This window comes from Poecilia mexicana, unplaced genomic scaffold (assembly GCF_051168715.1).
Source record: "Poecilia mexicana isolate PSO_F unplaced genomic scaffold, ASM5116871v1 scaffold_6, whole genome shotgun sequence".
In the NCBI taxonomy this organism is placed as follows: domain Eukaryota; kingdom Metazoa; phylum Chordata; class Actinopteri; order Cyprinodontiformes; family Poeciliidae; genus Poecilia; species Poecilia mexicana.
In genome coordinates this window covers 20,380,276-20,398,775 of record NW_028263375.1, presented here as the reverse complement: position 1 = coordinate 20,398,775, position 18,500 = coordinate 20,380,276, and the positions used below count along the sequence as shown (strand labels likewise).

Below are 18,500 nucleotides of genomic sequence, written 5' to 3'. Positions count from 1 at the left end.
GTTTTTCTATATTTATCACTCATTCCTTGCTGAACAGGAAGTGCTAAATAGGGATTCATTTTTAAACACAAAAAAGAAGCAGAAAAATGTATCCAAAATAGTAGAAGAAAAAAACAAAAACAAAAGGGAAGAAAAAATGTCTTCGGATCCAAAAGGTCCTACCAGGGCTTGGTAGTTGTCATGGTGACAGAAGTTGCTGTATGAAAAAAACAAATATGCAACCGGTATTTCTAATCTGATTCTGAAAGTGTTCACTCTGAATAACAACCCAAGGTCCCTGAAGTAGTTAGAATGTGGTCATATAGGCTGTTTCAGCCTTTAACCGTTCAGCAGTATGATCAAGATTTCTGTGATTGTTCGTTATGGTCACAGTTTCCAGAATAACAATCACTGAAGATTACAGAGATTAAAATCTTAATGGAAAGTGTGGGATATAGTAGAGGGCAGGGAATTGCCTCCGAGTTGTGGAAAAATAGCAAGGTAAGCACTGTTTAGACCAAATGATATCATTCAGAGAAGTTTTTTGGGGGAGTACAGGCTCATCACTCCACACACAACTTTTTTTTTTTTTTCCCTCCCTGCATATGCGGCACATTTTTTCAAAGCTCTAGCACTTAAACCTCTGCGGCACATTTAAAGATCAGTAAGTTTTAAGAGGAAAAAAAAATTATAGCCTATTAGCACTGAGCTCTTACTTAGCTGCACTTGTCTCCAGACTGTAGGTCTTGTTGTCCCAGTCATCTGGATCTGGGGCATACACCTTCCCTAGAGCTGCATTTCCCATCCTTCCTGTTCAAGGTAAACACACGCACGCACACGCACACACACATGCATACATACACATTGATTCAGTCTGGACAGAATCTGCTGATGCCAACACTTATCTTTTCATCCCTCACTTCTCCTTCTCCTGCATTCTTGTGTTCTGTTCTGCTTATTATGCTCATAAATGTGGAGTCCCACCGCTGGAATGAATAGACTCTCATTGCTCCACTTCAGAGAGCGTGGGGCTTAAAGAAGCAAGGCTATCTCACTATGGATTATGCTATTATCGACCTGCGGTGCCAGAGCACCGCAGCTGGGTAAACAATGGCAGCCTCCACGAGTCATGGCACTCCTGTTACCCACAATTACCAGAACTGCCATGTAGCTCTGTGTAGGATCAAAATACTAACAAGCCAATATTCATAGCCAACTTACCTGGAGGGCAAAAAGAAACACAGACAAAAGAAGAATGATGATCCTGCAATAAAATGATGTACCTATGAGCTTTAGGCTACAGGAAGGAATGAAAGCGCTCTGGGCTGGAGGAGGAATTTGACATAATGATCATAGCATAACACAGTGTAAATGTGAGCAAACAATTATGGATTCCAGACCACACCGAGTCAGTATAGCTTTAGCTATAAGTTTTCCCTTCAGCTTTAGCCTTAGTTTTCCCTCTTCACTCAAACTCTGCCTGCAGTGCAAAAGCAAAAACAAGGAAGAAGAAGCAAGAAATGAAGTGAGGGGGTAAGCAAGCAACTCACCCTTGCGGCTATGCACATAGACATCTTTCTCCCCTGCCTGATGGGCGTTATCATTATGATCACCAATAGTGATGGTGAGAGTGCTTGTGGCCGTTATCGGTGGAAGTCCACTGTCAATCATTACGACCGGTAAGTGGTATTCGCTCTGCCTTTCCCTGTCGAATCTCCGCAGGGTGGTGAGTGTGGCAGAGCCGTTCCCATGGTCCTGCAGGTGGAAGTCAGCAGAGTAAGCCGAGGGCAGGGAGATGAGGAAAGGCGGCCCGTGTTCTGGGGTGTCTTTGTCCACAACATGAAGGAGGGTTGAGCTCCCGTTAAGAAGGACCACTTGAGGCGCGGGCCCATTCTCCCACAGCACGGGGGAGTAGAGCATCTCCAGCTCCGGTCCGTTATCATTCTTGTCGAGCAACGGCAAGTGGACCGTAACACTGCCAGTCAGCGCTGGTGTGCCACGGTCTGTCGCTATGACAACCAGCTCATAACCTGCCACCGTCTCCCTATCCAGAGACTTGGTGACAGTGACAACACCACCTCGGTTGACTGTAAAGTGTCCGTACGGGTCTGAATGGGGGAGAATGCTGTAGAAAACATCCCCGTTCAGACCGGAGTCAGAGTCAGTGGCTACGACTTGAATTATACTGGTGCCTACTGGTACGTCCTCAGGCACAGGGGAGAGCAGGTGGGAACTCGGGCTAAACACAGGTGCATTATCATTTTCATCTTCTATTAGGATCATGCAGTGGATAAAACTGGCAAAATTGGAGTCCTCCACTTTGATGGTGAGGTTAAACCTTTGTTCATCTGGATGCTCAAAGTCCAGCTTCTTTTTGAGCCTCAGAGTGCTTTTCTGTTCCAGTTTGTGACTGACAATATAGAATCGCTGCTCTGCATCTCCGGCAACCACACTGAATGCCAACTGGCCGTAGCGACCATCATCAGGGTCCACAGCACTCAGCTCCAGGAGGGACGAGTCCTCTAGTGTGCTCTCGGGTACACGAGTGCCACACCAGTCCTCACTAAATTTTGGCACATGATCATTAACGTCTGTCACCACCACAGTGACTGTGGCCGTGCCTGTCATTCCGCCGCCATCCCTGGCCTCCACAACCAAATGGTGGCTATCAGCAAGCTCTCTGTCCAGGCCTTCTGCCGCCACGGATATGGTGCCAGTGCTGGAATCAATGGTGAACAGGTTCGCGTTGTCCGAATTATGTGCATTATCTGTAATCCGGTAGGTGAGGATGGCGTTTTGACCCACGGCTGCATCGTCCAGATCCACAGCTGTCATTTCAACAACAAACGTTCCAGGAGGAGAGTTTTCAGCCACGCTGCTATGGCAATTATCAGGTGCGCACACAAAGGTTGGGGCATTGTCGTTGATGTCCCACACGTTGATAATAACATCTGTGAAGCCAGTAAGGCCCTCGCCTTCTTCGTCCGTTGCCATGACAACAAAGCGCCACACAGCCCGCTCCTCTCGGTCCACGGTTCGCTGGGCGTACATCTCCCCTGTGATGTCGTTAATCATGAAATGCGACTCAGCACCTTGGCCATGAATGGAGTACCGGATGGCTCCCTGGTCGGCGTCTTTGTCTGGGTCAGTGGCTGTAACCTGTAAGACAAAATCTTTAGAAAATGGGAATACATTCACCCACTCAAACCCAAATTACTGTTTCCCCTTTATCTCTCCTCAACCATCACTTAAGAGGCTTTTGCTTTGGCCTCCGTTTGTGTACATCCATCTAAGTTTTCTCACTGTTCCTGTCCAGCTTAATTAAAGCAACGAGTTCAGATCAGGCATGTGTTTTCCATCTCGCCTGAGAGTGGGTGTCACTGCATTACGGCACAAGAATTATCTCTGCTGTCTCCGTGAATTAAAGAGATTTAAGTTCTATAATATGCCAAGCTATGGTTAAACACCAGCAGTAGATAAACTGAAATAACATGCCAGAATAGTAAACTGTAATAATTACTTAGATGCCACATAAATTTACACTGAGAGCAAAGCTAGGAAAGAAGCTCATTAAAAAGAAGGGATATGTCTAAAGTTAATTGGAGATTCTGTCATTACTAAAACGGACGCAGCGTGTTCCTTTTCACTGAAGGCTTCTCACCTGTAACACAAAAACAGGAGACCCGTCGAGCTCTTCGGTGACAGATCCATAGTACTCATTCATAGAAAACACAGGTGCTTCATCGTTTTTATTGACTATGGTGACTACAACAGCAGCATAATCTTCCCACTTCCCATCAGAGGCGAGGACCAACAGCTTGTATCGCTTTTGCTTTTCATAGTCCAACGACTGTGCAATAAAGATTGTCCCGACCTCCGGCTCGATGTCAAAAGCACCCCCTTTGTTGCCAGATGTTATTTGGTAGCGGAGCTTGGCGTTGGCTCCTGTGGAATGAATTACAAATGCATGATTAGAAAAATGGTGTCAAATTTTAAGAGGGCATTAATCATCTGGACAGGAAAGTTGATGTTAACATTGAGGCATAACCACAATTTAGATTTGAATGCAAACAGACAATTTTTACTTTTTTAAATAAAAAATATGCAAGATTTTCTTTTAATTCGTACTTCTACATTGTTTTATATCTTGAGAAATGTCTCATTTTCCACCTGAATCAAACTTCAAATGAAAAAATCTAAATTTGTCAGCGACATGAATAATTTGGCCTATCTAATGAGTAATCGGTCTTTTCAGAAAAGCTTTTACAATGTAAAATTGGAGTATTATCTGTAAAAAAAAATACACAAGAAACAAAAAGATTACATAAATTGAAGACTTCCCAAGTGTTCTTTTTTTATCCAATGTTAAATTTTCAAGGATTGCTGTGATTGTAATCATGCAAAACATTCCTTAATACCATTATTATTATAAATATCATTATGTTTTTTGGCAACTGTAAATACATTACTTTAAGGATCTTGACTCACACTTTGGTCACCATAACACCAATGAGCAAGAAGATATAAAATCAACACATATATTAAACTTTAGAGTTTCATTTTAGTGTGTTGCCAACTGCATAGGAGTGGGATCAGAGTTTTTAAATGCAGATTGCTAAAGTGTAAAAGGGAAGTCAATGGTATTATGGTGACTGGTGGCCAAAAGTGGAGTTGGGGCCCAAAATGAAATCTTCTTAGGATTTCATATAATCTTGGGCCGGGTCTGTTTGTGGCAATCTAGACATAGTGAAACAAGCCGTATTTTAACACCTCCTACCTTCGTGTTGCTGTGCCTCTGCAGCAGTCGCGAGGGTATTACACCTCATTTCCTCCAACACTCACGAACGACTACATATTCAAGTAACCCCTTCTTGTTTTGATTACTTCATTAAACGGAAACTTTGTACTTTGTCTTCTTGAATTCAATCAGATACTAATTAAAAAGGACTGCCGGAAAAGTAATGAGTGGAAGGAAGCATAATGCACTCCTATACTGTCCTTAAGGGAATTATTTTGGGGCTTGGCTGAGGTTCAGGGATGTAGTGGAGAAAAGAGGAAGTCAATATCTCAACTTATCTTCTGTGCCCCTATGGAGACCATCTAATCTAATGTTAGATGAGATAATCTTCTGGAACATATAGTCTTTGCTTTCAATCATCCTGTTGGGATTAAGTGGTTACAATCCTGTGTTAATACATTAATCTGTAATATTAAAACAGCCATAACTGACAGAGTTCCCCCTCGTCTACCGCAGGGTGCTGGCAGGCTTGCAGTGACCAGAGACAGGGTGGAGTTTTTTAAGCAAGACAGATTGAGAGTAGCCTCTTTGGCACAATCACATTGTATCTCTAATGTTGGGGGGGTTGGTGTGTTATTGCACAGCCATTGATCATTAGTGTGGCAGCCCAGCCTAAGCTGCACCCCCGCTCTCCATAAATACTTGATTAACGGACCTAAACATTGCTGATAACTGGATCTTAGACTGCCATATGAAGGATGAGCAACTGCTTTATTGCTTAAATCCCACCCACCTACTGTGGGGGAGCATGTCAGTCTTTTTGGAACATATGTGCCACAGTGCATTACTGAGCACTTAAATGACTGCTAATACTAGTACACAGTTTGATTTTAGTGACACGATTTCTGCAGAGCACAGGCCAGATTGGAAAAAGTCTGCCCTTAAAGGTGGCTTTGTGCATGTCGCTGCAAGTAAAAGCCATTCTGCAAAAAAGTTTCTATTTGACTGAGCAGTCAATGAAAAATGGACTGATGAAGTGCCAAAAAAAAAAAGTTTGTTCTTCCAAGAAAGAGAGGATAAAAATAAATAAATCTGCAAACCCAGGTACATTTTTAAGATAACTTTTAAATGGATTCCTGTTGGCTTGCTTTTTTAACCTTCAACTCTGGGGATTGGTAGGAGCAAAAAAAAAAAAAAAGCGCTTTGAATCCCATCGCTTCTGTTGCTTCCTCAAGCGTACCTTCATCCTCATCAGTGGCGCTGACGGTGACAACAGTCAGACCAACATCTGCATTCTCATCGACAGCGACTTCATACAGTCGCTGAGCAAAGACGGGCTTGTTGTCGTTGACATCGCTGATGAAAACCCTCACATATGCTGTGTCTGCAAAAGTGACAGAATAGGAAAAGATTAAACACCAACACATAGGGTAACACTCTTATTTGTGAGTATGTATAATTCACAATCCATTTTTTTTTCTTTTTAGGGAGAAAGCCACATTTAATAATTCCCTGTAACTTAAAGGTTACAAAACTTTTATTAAGATTCATGTTTGCTGTAATTTAAATTTATGTATTGTTTTAGCACTGATGACAGCACAATAACAGTGTCAGTGCTAAACCTCTTCAAGCACCTGTATTTGTGCAGGGAAAAGATACAGAAACTCTTTGCTGGGAAGGTTAAATATTAATAAGATGACAACTGTCTGTGTCTTATCTGTGCCCTCCTCATTACACCGTTTATTTCTTTAGTTAGAAAGAATAAACTATCTGCTCTGAGAGCTTGCTGTCAACATGTTAATTTAAACCCGTTGCAGAAAGAGATGATGATAGTGGCACGCAGCTTTATTTTCTTGGCTTGTTTTTGCATTTTCCCCTATTTTTTTTTTTTTTTTTGGTGTTTCCCGCAGGGGTGACAAAGAGACAGGTAATGTTTGCAGTGTAGATGAGCCCTCCTGGATGTGGAAGATATGTAGACACAGCTAAGGCCTCATTGTAAATGCTAAGCAGCCCTGCCAACCCAAGAGAGAGGGCTTTACTGCTCCAAAACATCACCTGCAACACCCTAATACCAGCTTCACAAATACAAATGAAAGACTCAATCTTCTATGCAAATGTCACGTCACATCACTCCAGATACAGGCTGAGATTTTTTAACTGTCTAAATGTCACACACAATTTAAGGTTTACAAACACAAGCTGTACAGATTAAATAATAAACAGGCACAATTAGAACTTGTGAAAAGGTTGGGGGGCACTACAGCAGAAATAAATATATGAACCCATAAAACCGGTAAATCTCCAAGCTGTTTTCAGGCTGTAGGACACTTAGGCATTCTGGTCATGGCAGTGGAATAAATCAGATTAAGAGATTCTGCTTTTCAAATTGAAACCCAAGGTGTGAATGTAAACTGATGTAATCTGTTTAAAACTCAAGGCACAGACACAGCGCCGTGCACCAGACAGAGTTAGAGAGCTCAGTGTTACCCCATCAGGCCGTGTTTGCAATTATTTTTACCGTTAAAACAGAGACAATACATTAGTGTGAAAGTCAAAGTTTAAAAAATCACGACTTGTTCAATCAAAACTCTCACACCAGGGCAAACGATAAAAGGCACTGGGAATATATTTTCTTTTCAATAAATATCAGAGTTCCTCAGAATCGTTTTACAATTGGTTTTTATAAACTTACTGACCACTTTATATACATGTATGATTGTTTGCCAGCAGAAATAATGACACAGTCAATCACGGTATGGCAACTCAATGTAGTTATGTGGACAACTTATTGAACCTATGCCATGAAGAACTAATGCAAAGGTAGTGCGACCTGCTGCCAGTGACATGTACCTAATAAAGTGGCCAGTGTGGGTATAATCAACTGACTTTGATTCAATTGTACTGTAACTGGGAGAATATTGGATTTCAAATCCTTGAATCTAATTATGACCATATGATCCAATTATATTGTAAAGTACTGGACGAGATCTAAACGGAACCCGTTGCTTTTGTAAAATCCCTGATGAGGATATTTGTTGTAATGAGGAGGCATGTAAACGAAACTGAATTGAACTGAAATAAATGTATAGATGTGCTTTGGTCAGTTAGAGGGCAAAAGTCCAGGATCCATCAAGATCATTGCTTGACAGATCCTTGACTGTCAGAATCAGACAGTCCAATTGTGATTGTATAAGGAAAACTTGTCTCATTTGAATTGATATTGTTTATGGACGAGGAAGGTTTTACAAATGTAAAACACTCTAAGCATCACAGTGGCATTACTCTCTGACTGCTTAAAAAGAAAATCAATACACTGAAGTTCCCCTTGTTGATTTAGAGATGTCAAATGGACTGCTTAACATTTTCATGAGGTTGAAGACAAGAATACTTCATGCAAATCAGGGACATCTAACAAGTCTCTTTCTTTGAAAAGCCTGACAAAACAAAAGTGTAAAGTGGTGTTAAGATGGAAGACTAAAACAAGAATTGAACAACTGTAATCCTGCTTTATACATGCTCAAAAACAATGTTTATAACCTTTTTCCTACGCGAAATAATGCTGGTAAAAGACAGCATATTATGAGTTTAGTCTGTCTGTAGCCACATTAAAGGAAAATGTTTTTTTTTTCCAGAAATACGCATGATATAGAAAAAAACCATCCAGCCATCTCGAACCTGTACCTGTGTTTGGCTGTTTGTTTTTGCCAGGTCGTGCTGATTCTTGGCCGTCTTCTGACTGAACCTCCAGCAGGTAGGAGCTGCGGGCCTCCCGGTCAAACACAGCTTCCGTGTAGATGACTCCATTTTGGGGGTCGATGCGAAAGAAGTTGTGGTCACCACTGCTGTCGCTGAGCAAAGAGTAAGTGATCTGAGGAACACAGATAATTGGAAATGTAAACCACTGCCGAAACGGTTGAAATTAAACCTGGATCTGTATCTCTTTATTAAACTAAACCAATGCTGTCGGCTTTACCAACACTTGCGCAATCATTCAGACAGCTGCTGACAGCAGCTTTCAACCATGCCTTGAAATTCTGTGATGAAGGTAGAACAAAAATTCCCCCAGTGGAGGAAATGAGTTGTGACGCTACATAAAGCTGCTTCTGCTGTGACATGGATGGTTGAGCAGAGAAATAACACCAAGCTGGCTTGGCTTCCTCCCCAAGCCAGCTTGGGGAGGAAAAGCTGCGGAGCTTTTCCTCCCCACGTTTACAACACAAACACAAACAGATCTGCATGTACCTCTCCGTTAAGACCCAGGTCTTTGTCGTGGGCAGACACTTGGAGAACTGATGTGCCAATCTGGGCTCCTTCTGTGACCGAGGCCTCATAAATAGAGGATGTAAAAAATGGCACATTGTCGTTGACATCTTAGGACAAAGAAGAGATTTATTGGCTAGTTAATAATTTCTTTTTCACACATTAAAAATAAATTCTTGTGGAGATTTGTAGCCTCTGTAGCTGTGCAAGATCTAGAAATATACGGCACATCTTAGCAGTAAGCTTGCTGTCATTCCAACATATGTATAAATATTACAATAAAAAGGATGATCACTTTATCATGTTACACTCTCAGGAAGACAGATATGTTCTTTAAACCCACGGCAAATAAATTTACTTTGGTGCTGAAGATACAGTCAAACAAACTGACAGGTACAAATTTCTAACAATAGAAATAGCTTTGAGAAGAATTAATCCTTCACTTCTATGTTCAGAGTTAATGTTAATTATAGCAAAACATGAACGTTTCTATGCTTTTACAACTACAGAAACCTACTAATGAAATTATGAAGACTACAAATCTACTGTCAAACAATTGTAAAATCCAATTTTAATACCTGTAATGTTGACATATACTCTTGTGAAAGCTGCTAGAGGGACTGCAGCCACATTCTGAGCCCGGACCCGCAAAGAAAAAAACGGAGTGATCTCATAGTCCAGCGGCTCTGACACCAGAATGGATGCAGAGCCATCTTCCCGGTTCGGGGAGAGATAGAAACGGACCGGCATGTTGGTTTCAGGCACCATCCCGTCCTCGAGGTTGTAGGTCACTCTTGGGTCACCCAGCTGAGAGGTTGCCTTGATTGTCTGAAAAGGACAAGAAAAAAAGCAAAAAAAAATTCAAATCCCAGGTTTTGTGGTGAAATATCAAAAAGTGCTGGGTAAAGCAAAGTAAGACAGAGACACAGACACGTTTGTTAAAACCCTTACAGCCAGCACTACGAGAAGGGTGCCAAGTGGCCAAGGACTGTTAAAATCCAGTCCATAATCAACTATGAAGTTTAATATGCCAAACTTTGGCTGTGAGTGATGTGTCCTAATCAATTGCTCCTTTTAGATCATAAAGTAAATCCATAAATGCACAAGCATAAACTTCTTACAAATCACTTTGCCCTTTACATTGTGCACGTTGATCAGCTGAGATAATGAGCTCTGTGTGCTTTCAGATGGTGCTACAAGGGTTGAACAAAGGTGCATGGCTCACAACTCAAAGCATAGCTTACAGCATGCATAGGATCCACCCAATCCATGTCATTAGCGCCTTTAAACTTTTGTCACTGTGTAGTTACTCCTTTAGCAGATCCAAAACAATAACCTCAGGAGGATCTACTTTGTAAGCAAAAAAAAAATATTGACTTAAAAAATTACTTTAGAAAACAAACTTATTTTCTTTCTTGCAAAAAAAAAAAAAAAAAATCAATAGCAATTTTATATTTTTATATTGCATACTCCAGGGTTTACTATGGCCATTTCAAAGCTGCAGAAGTCAGAATGTTGATTACATTGGTGTTCTAAAGAATCATCACAATCTAACAACAAGCATTTTAGTGAGAACACCATAAAACAAAAACGGTACAAAAAAAAAAAAAAAGACCTGAAGGAATATATCCAAATCTTTCCATGAATTTATCATCTGATGGCACCTGACTTCCTGCTTTCCAGCAGACAAGAAGGCTTGAATGGTTTCAACTATATATTTATTACCTGGAACCCCATAAAAATCATTAGTGCAATATGTGGTGTACTTTATAATACGCATTCAACATGCATATTAGAAAAGGGAACAACAATCCAATGCTCTTTGGCTGAGTTTAGTTACTTCCAGCCAAAAAGATTGTAAAAAGATTGTATGTCAAAGCAACATCAGCCTAAGATCAGCAAAGAGCTACTGAGCTGCTTCTAACAGCTCAGTAGCTCCTTTCAAAATACATGATAAATACTATATATAAAACATGGTAGTCTATAGACTCTGATCAAAAAGAAAGAGGGATGTAGACTCTGGAGGTTTATTTCTATTGCACTGACCGTGATGAAGCACACTTAAGAGTACAGTTATTATGGCGTATGGGCTCCTATGGACACTTAATGGCAGTAATCTTATCACAGTAATCTAATCACATCTGTCAGAATGAATTTGCAGGGTCCGTTCACCAATTACATCTCATTTCACAAAGCAGCCTCTGAAAAGAAATGGCCAGTTGGTTAATACGAGAATAATTCAGGGCATATATCTACATATAGCAATCTTCTGTTGCAGTAAAAGTTTAAAAGATTATAAAAAAGCAATATCCAATTTAAGCAACTGCATTTAGACGTCTGTCAAAGAGAATATGAAGCTTTGTAGATGACTGCATTAAGGACTTTGAACTTTATAGTGGAAGATGAAAGGCAGTTTTTAGTTGTTTATTTTTCTAGAAGAGCTCCAACCATTTGACCAGATGTAGTCACATGAACACTAAACATTAAGACTTAATAAACACCCACCAACAAGGTTTATAACTATGGACTTTAACATAATAGACTTAAATATTTCTTATTTAATTGTCATTACTTTACAGAAATCATTTTTCACTTTGACAGTAAAGGTTTAGATTTTTTTTTTTTGTATTACTGTATGTTTGTGTCAAATAAGTCAAATTGGGTTGACGATGATGTCATGACTGATTTGTAAAAATAATAAATGGGTAAAATGCCCAAACGGATGAACACTTTTCATAGGTACTGTGTATTGCTGAGTATGTAATAAGTCTACATAGTCTGTGTTTCACTCATGTAACTGACTATTTTATGTCAGTAATGATACTCTAAGTTATTGAGATGCAGCTACAAATTCATTCTTATCAATAAGAAAATGAAAGAAGCAATTTTGATGTTCATTCAGTGATTTAATCCTGCAAAAGATTTTTACAACCTGCAGAAATGCTACAACCTGAACATCTTGATCTAGTTACGAGAAGAGGCACTAATGAAAAATGTGGAATAACAGTCCAGAGACTCCTGTTTAATTTTCTACACAGAAAAAAAAATACCCTGAATATTAATAATTAATGACCTCTAGAAGCGCCAGCAGTGTTTTTTTCCTCATTTGGACAGAGTGAGACAAGCTTTCTGCTCCTGCAGTCTAATGCCAGCAATGCTAATCGGTTCTTGGTTCTAGCTTCACGCTCAGCTGCTTTGAGATGCTAAAGAGCTGGGCTAAAAGGAACAGCTTTGTATTTAGGGAAATGTATTTATTCGCTTTTTGCCAAAAGTGAAAAGACATCACTCTCATCTATGTTTGAACTAGAGCTTGAAGGCGATTAGCCTAGCTTAGCATAAACAAATTGTAACAGAGTTAATCTGGCAAAACAAATGAGATGCAATTTGTTAATTAGTGCATTCCAGGACTGCTGTCAGGCAAATTTTTTTTCTGTCTTTGGACTAAGCCAGTTGTATTTTATTTACTTATTTTGTTCAAGTTGAGCAAATTAACTGCAGGCTACATATCAGGGTATGCTGTTAGGGTATTTAAGCATGTGTCTTAAAGTCCAAGTGACGAAAGGCAGCTCAAGTAAGGCCAAACAGTTTCTTACCTTAAGGCAGATCAGGCTACAGAGTTTTACATGACAAGCCAGAAAAACTATACAAAACTCCATTTGTAATTTGTAAGCAGGGAAAATCAAAACTGTCATTCAGTTTTGATTGAATATTTAACTGCTTAACTGCAGTTTACATAACAATGTTTAACCCAGTGATTTGAGTCTATAAGTAATCTCTCTTATCAGTGCACTAAAGGGAATTTGCAGTCTAAAAATTGAATTTATATTTTCTTCACATCAAAGATATTTAATTATTTTTAGTAGTAGCCACGAAGTCAGAAAACACGCTCAGCATATGAGACTCTGTGTCAGACTTCGCTTACTTCAAACCAACGTGCTTCCAGTTTTTTGTCAGTCCACTGACGAACATAATGTGATTCTGTGACATCATCGGTTCACACTTCAGCAACCCAAACACCAAACGAGCAGCTAATTCAACCCTTAAATAACAAAAGAAAAATCTAACAACATTAAGAGCGACACCATACAATTAAAGATGCAAATTGCCTTACCACTATAGGTGTATCCCTAGCAGTGTTCTCAGGTACGACAACGTTGTAGCTGTCTTTTTCCCACTGAGGAGGCTGATTCTTCACATTAGTAATGGTCACTGCCAGCTCCACGGAAGTGTTGCGATTTCCTCCATCTGTTGCGATAATGTCCCGTGTTATATAGGTTCTCTGTAGAGACAGTTAACAACTCGGGTGTTTACAGGATCAAGAAGACATAATTAATTGTTAAGTTTACAGAAAAAAAAGAGCAATTAATAGCATACAGCAAAGCCTCGGGGTACAGATGCTAAGAACAAAAGCATATCTCATTATGACATGAAAATAAAAGTTGCCGTCTCATGATAACAGGATATTTTTCTTGTCATCTCAAGATAAAAAAAAAATAAAAAATCTGTCATAATAAAGAAATCAAAATCTGACGCCTTGCAAGAGAAGACCACCATTAATCTAGAGCGATACAAAGAAAATTAACTGATATTTGTTTATAAAGTCAATAAGAAGTAATTTAAAATATCATGGAGTCCAGAGGTGAAAAAAATATATATCCCCATCGTTAGGCGGCGCAGCACCTCATGGCATTGACTTTGTTAAATCCAAAATTCAGGTGAGAAAATGTAATTTTACTCTCTCTTTGTTGGCTTTCAAATCTAAAAGGCATGCTCCATCGTTCTGCACCCTCAGCCCATCTTTTGCTCCAAAAATGGTTGCTTTAGCTTCAACCTTGAATCAGTGTGACGAGCAGGACAAACTTTTGGGTTGTCCCGAGGCTTCTCATTTGCAATTCATAGAAGGATTTGTAAAGCAAAGAATGCATGTCCAAAAAATATTATTGGAGGCTTATAATCACATCTGAGACAAAGTCTATCAGAGCTTCAGTTGAATTAGCATAGCATATAAAGCAAGAAGAAACATCTAAACTGACAGGGCCCTGTGACTCTTTTTAATTGTTGCTTGGAAACCTTTCATTCCTACCAGAGGTTTGTTTTGTTTTTTTCTTCAATAAACAAATGTTCTCATATCATGACAAAACAGAACAAGTGGAAGCCACAAAACAAAAGCGAGTTTTATACATTCATATACAGCCAGTGACATCCCTTAATGTCCTTTGTGACTCTAGAGACTTACAAATTTAGGAAAATGTTCTTTTAAACTGGCCAAGAGTTGTTTTGCACATTCAGGATATTTACAACTTGTAGCCGTTTCTACAGATTAAGGCAAATTTTAACATTGTAAACATTTAGTATTGAACCCGAGGGCGACGAGTTATTGTTTATTGCAATGAGAGGGGAAGTAAAGAGGCTAATCTTCATGAATAAAATAATCCATTGCAGGCGCAGAAGACTTTCATAGAAACATAATGATATAAACAGCTTGAACTGTCATAAAAATGTAATTATTTTACACGACTAGCTTACTGGAAAGAGAAATATGCTTAATGTAATGAAGAGTTCATCACGACTGAATAAAATTTAGGTGGTTAGCCAAAGTGAGATGAAGAGCAAAGAGACTGTGGATTAAAAGTAACAGTTCAAGTTGCTTCACATAGTACAAAGTGAACAATGTTGAAAACATTCATTAAGACATTACTGGGACTGTTCATCAAAGTTAGAGCAAGGGAAATATAGCGCACTTGAAGTACTTTTTTATGCCTGTACAATATTTTCTTCTTTTCTACACTCACAATGAATAATTTAAATCAGTTCTTAAGTTGCACTATTACCTGTTTTTTCCTATTCGTGTTAATAGGAAATTATCATAATACAAGTGTGTGGTAAAAAGGGATGTGTCTCAGTTTCCAAATTACATTTATTATTCACAGGAGCATTTAATTAGTATTTGTGAACAACTCTTTTGAAAAGATTAAACTCAGAACACAAAGATTGTAATCTGTGCTGTCCAACGTGGTGCCAGCGGCTGCTGCTGCTTTTTTAAATAAATGAATGTCAGACCGAATATCTGGAAACATCCGACAAAGGTTTTAAATTAGATTTGCAATAAATGTTTTTATTTTTTTTATTTTTTATTTTCATCTCAGCCTGAAATTATCCATGGATACAGTCTGGATACAGTCGTGCCAGCCTTTCCAGTCCTTTCCACCTAATTCTCTGTGGAGATGTAGCTACTGTACAATGTTTTGACACTTCATGAACCACGGCTGTGCAAGGCACTGTCTTACAGTGGGACATAAAAATATCTGCCTTTGTTCAGTTGCCCTTATCCTTCAAATTCAGCTGAAGCACTGGGTTTATACTGGTAACTGTGTTTTATTTATTTATTTTACTGTAGTTTTAAAATGGTCTGGTACTGATTACTGTGTAATGAGAAACTGACAAGTAAATCAAAATAGAGCATCGTCTCAGACCAGTTATACATTTTACATGAAAACACAAGTGCTTTAATGATTTCCGCTGCAGCGTGATTGAAGGACGATTCAAACAGCTTCTGAAAGTATGCTAAAATATGCAGCATCATCGCTTGACGAGGTTTTGGAGGCTTACTACTTTTAATTTTGCATGAAGCTAGCGGTGAAGACATAAGACATAAGATGCCGCCGTGGATTTCCGATACTGGCACGCTTAAAAGTATGTTTAATAATAAACAACCCAACAGTGAAAAGGTATGTGTCTGCCAAAAGAACAACACTTTCTTTTTTTTTAAATAAATGAGAAACAAAAAACACGGAGGGTGCTGTGGCTGTGGGGTTATAAAGAGTCAACCACACATAAAAAATGTAAACAGAATGTCATGCAGAGCTGAGTTAGATGATAAACATTGGGGATAAAATCCACTGGTTATTACTTAAACATATTTCTTTTACAAAAAATATGATTCAATGAGTCAACTGTATATTCTCCCTGAACATGCCTGGGTTTTCCCTGGGAGGGAGGGATGGATGGATAGATAGAAAATAAAAAGAACTGCAAAAAACCGAGACAGCTTTACAAACTAATTTAACTTTTTTTTTTTTTTTTTGCTGTCTTGATTTTGCTGTAATGACATGCAGTCTGTATTTTTGTGGATGTCATGAATAGAGATAATGTTGGTAAACATGATGAGATTTACATAATTAAACACAACAGCAACACACATTATAATGCGTCATTAAACAATAGAGACGCGGGACAACAGGATGCTTCCTGGATACAATTAAAGACAAAGTTCAGATTGGTACAATAAGAAAAATGTCAGTCGTGCAGCCAGAACCGGAACATCCATACAGAACCACAGTGACAGAAAAGTGGCTCCACTGACAAAGGGTCACATAGGCAGGTGGCAAACAGAGTCGCTCCTTAAAAAATACATGTTGTTCCAGCCGCGATAAAAACTTTAGTAATCCATACTGAAAGGTCTTGAACTTGTTTCTTTTTTGGCTGGAATAAGTATATTAGTTAGGAAAGAACAGGATTAATAATTGAAATATTTTGGATACAAAGCTTGGCGTTGTTGCTTTTTTTTTTTTTTTGTCTATGTTGAGAAAATCAGATTTGTACTAAGTCAGACAATAAACGTCTAAAATTAATTCTAGATTGTTTTTAAACACTTTCATTTTAAATCAAATATATATGCACATTGCTATATAACCATTTAGACATTGCTTAGATGCATTCTCAACAACAAAAATGTTTACCGAGACGTTATTTTCCATAACAGAGAGATTTTACCAAACATTAGAGGTGGCACCAAAGATGAAAGCACATTTAAAAGTAAACTAGTTTCGGTTAAGATGGCATATCTGACACAGGATATAAATTCATATCTGGCTTGGGAACATTTTTTTTTTTTAAATGACCAGAGAAGTAACCTAGTGTTGATTTCACCCAATACAAAGAAGGTACAGTCGGTTGCAGCAAACTTGCTGTATTTTGTCTTTTTGGATTGTCTTCACCCTCACTCGGTAGTGGCCCATACTACATATGGAAATGTTGGCAGTATCTTGAACATCTCAAATTTAATATGTGAGGCTACACTCTTTAGGCTGTAGACACAAAGACACAGGTAAGAGTGGCGACTGCACAAATCCAGCTATCATAAGACACTAAAGACATTCAAAATATCAACTCGACATTCATTTTATCTTTGAAAATAATAGTAAATCCCTTTTTACAGAACCTCTCTCTGATAGAGACATATTGTGACGTTCCCTTTGTGTTTAATTTAAATAATTAATGGCTGCTTACCGCAGGAAGCCTAAAAAGAAAATGAATGCTGTTAAGTCCAGCTCCTACAGAAGATATCAGAATCAGCCAAAATCGGTATAGGCAGGTTAATTCTCTGGAGAAACTCAAAATCCTAAGCAAGGCACAAATCCCTTCTTTTGGCATCTTTTGACAGCATGGTAAGTGACTATCTTGTAGTGTTCTGTTATAGTTTGCATTAAGGCTGCATGCATAATCATCCAGTCTTCAAGGTGTCTTTAAGGCATTTGAGACATTTTAGATTGCAGAATGCAGCATGCTTCCCTTCTAAAGTATGAGATTATAAATGGTGACAAAATTATCTTAAATCCAATACAAGAAAGTCGCAGTAATTAAGGATGCAGCTGCACTCTGTGATAAATGGCTTTCTAAAATGTTTTCCACCCATTAACAGTCATCAGCAAGGCGATAAGTACTTTCTTTTATAACTCAGTCTACCGTGATGCTCTTCAAATATACCTACAGAAATCTGACATTGTTAAATATGCTTTAAATCATTTGTTTAGCTTGAATTGTTTTCTCTCTGTTTGTTCCCCTCTGTGGCATTTCCCACAATGCAGCACCCCTGGGAGGAAGACATACGGCAGAATGGCAGTCACAGACGGAAGCACTTTGATGGGACTTGTTCATTAACTTTGTTGACACAAACCCACGGGCTACCATCTAATGCATCAAAATTGATGCATTAGTTAGTGAGTGTGCGTGTGTGTGCGTGTGCGTGTGTGTGTGTGTGTGTGTTGGCTAACAGATCTACTGCATTCTGACTAACCTGAGATATGGGCTGGTTGACGTAGACCCATCCAGTCACAGGGTTGACCCGCAGGTACTCAGGCTGCTCCACTGACATGGAGTAAGTGATGGCTGCGTTAGTGCCGAAGTCATCGTCGTGAGCTGCCACACGGAGGAAACTTGTACCAACCAGTGTGTCTTCTCTTAGAAAATCTACAGAAGACAAGTGTTTTCTGCGTGAATCTTGTTCACTGTCAGACTTATACGAACATATTTTCGTATTCCCCAGCAGAAGGCAATAAAGATCAAAACGCATCTAGTTCCAATGGGAGGTTTACACAAACTTACCAAAAGCATGAATGTAATCACTGGGTTTTACTTAATTATTTGAACAGTTGTTTTTCCAGGGTGGAATGAGCCTACATAAGACAGCTTCAATTAATTTTTGTGAGAAAACCAATTTGGATTCTGGGCTTTTACTTACACC

At 39.1% G+C, this 18,500-nt stretch overlaps 1 protein-coding gene across 1 annotated transcript in view; it reads right to left on the bottom strand.

Moving 5' to 3' along the window:
* The window catches only part of LOC106918857 (neural-cadherin-like), a 98,528-nt gene that overhangs the window by 3,409 nt on the left and 76,619 nt on the right, over nt 1–18,500 (bottom strand). The window contains exons 11-19 of the mRNA XM_088006383.1: nt 18,054–18,226; nt 13,089–13,256; nt 9,556–9,805; nt 8,960–9,087; nt 8,399–8,585; nt 5,958–6,101; nt 3,641–3,924; nt 1,530–3,138; nt 696–789 (exon numbers count right to left, since the gene is read on the bottom strand). Of these exons, the coding sequence (XP_087862509.1) occupies nt 696–789; nt 1,530–3,138; nt 3,641–3,924; nt 5,958–6,101; nt 8,399–8,585; nt 8,960–9,087; nt 9,556–9,805; nt 13,089–13,256; nt 18,054–18,226 (3,037 nt within the window). The remainder of the gene's footprint in view (nt 1–695; nt 790–1,529; nt 3,139–3,640; nt 3,925–5,957; nt 6,102–8,398; nt 8,586–8,959; nt 9,088–9,555; nt 9,806–13,088; nt 13,257–18,053; nt 18,227–18,500) is intronic.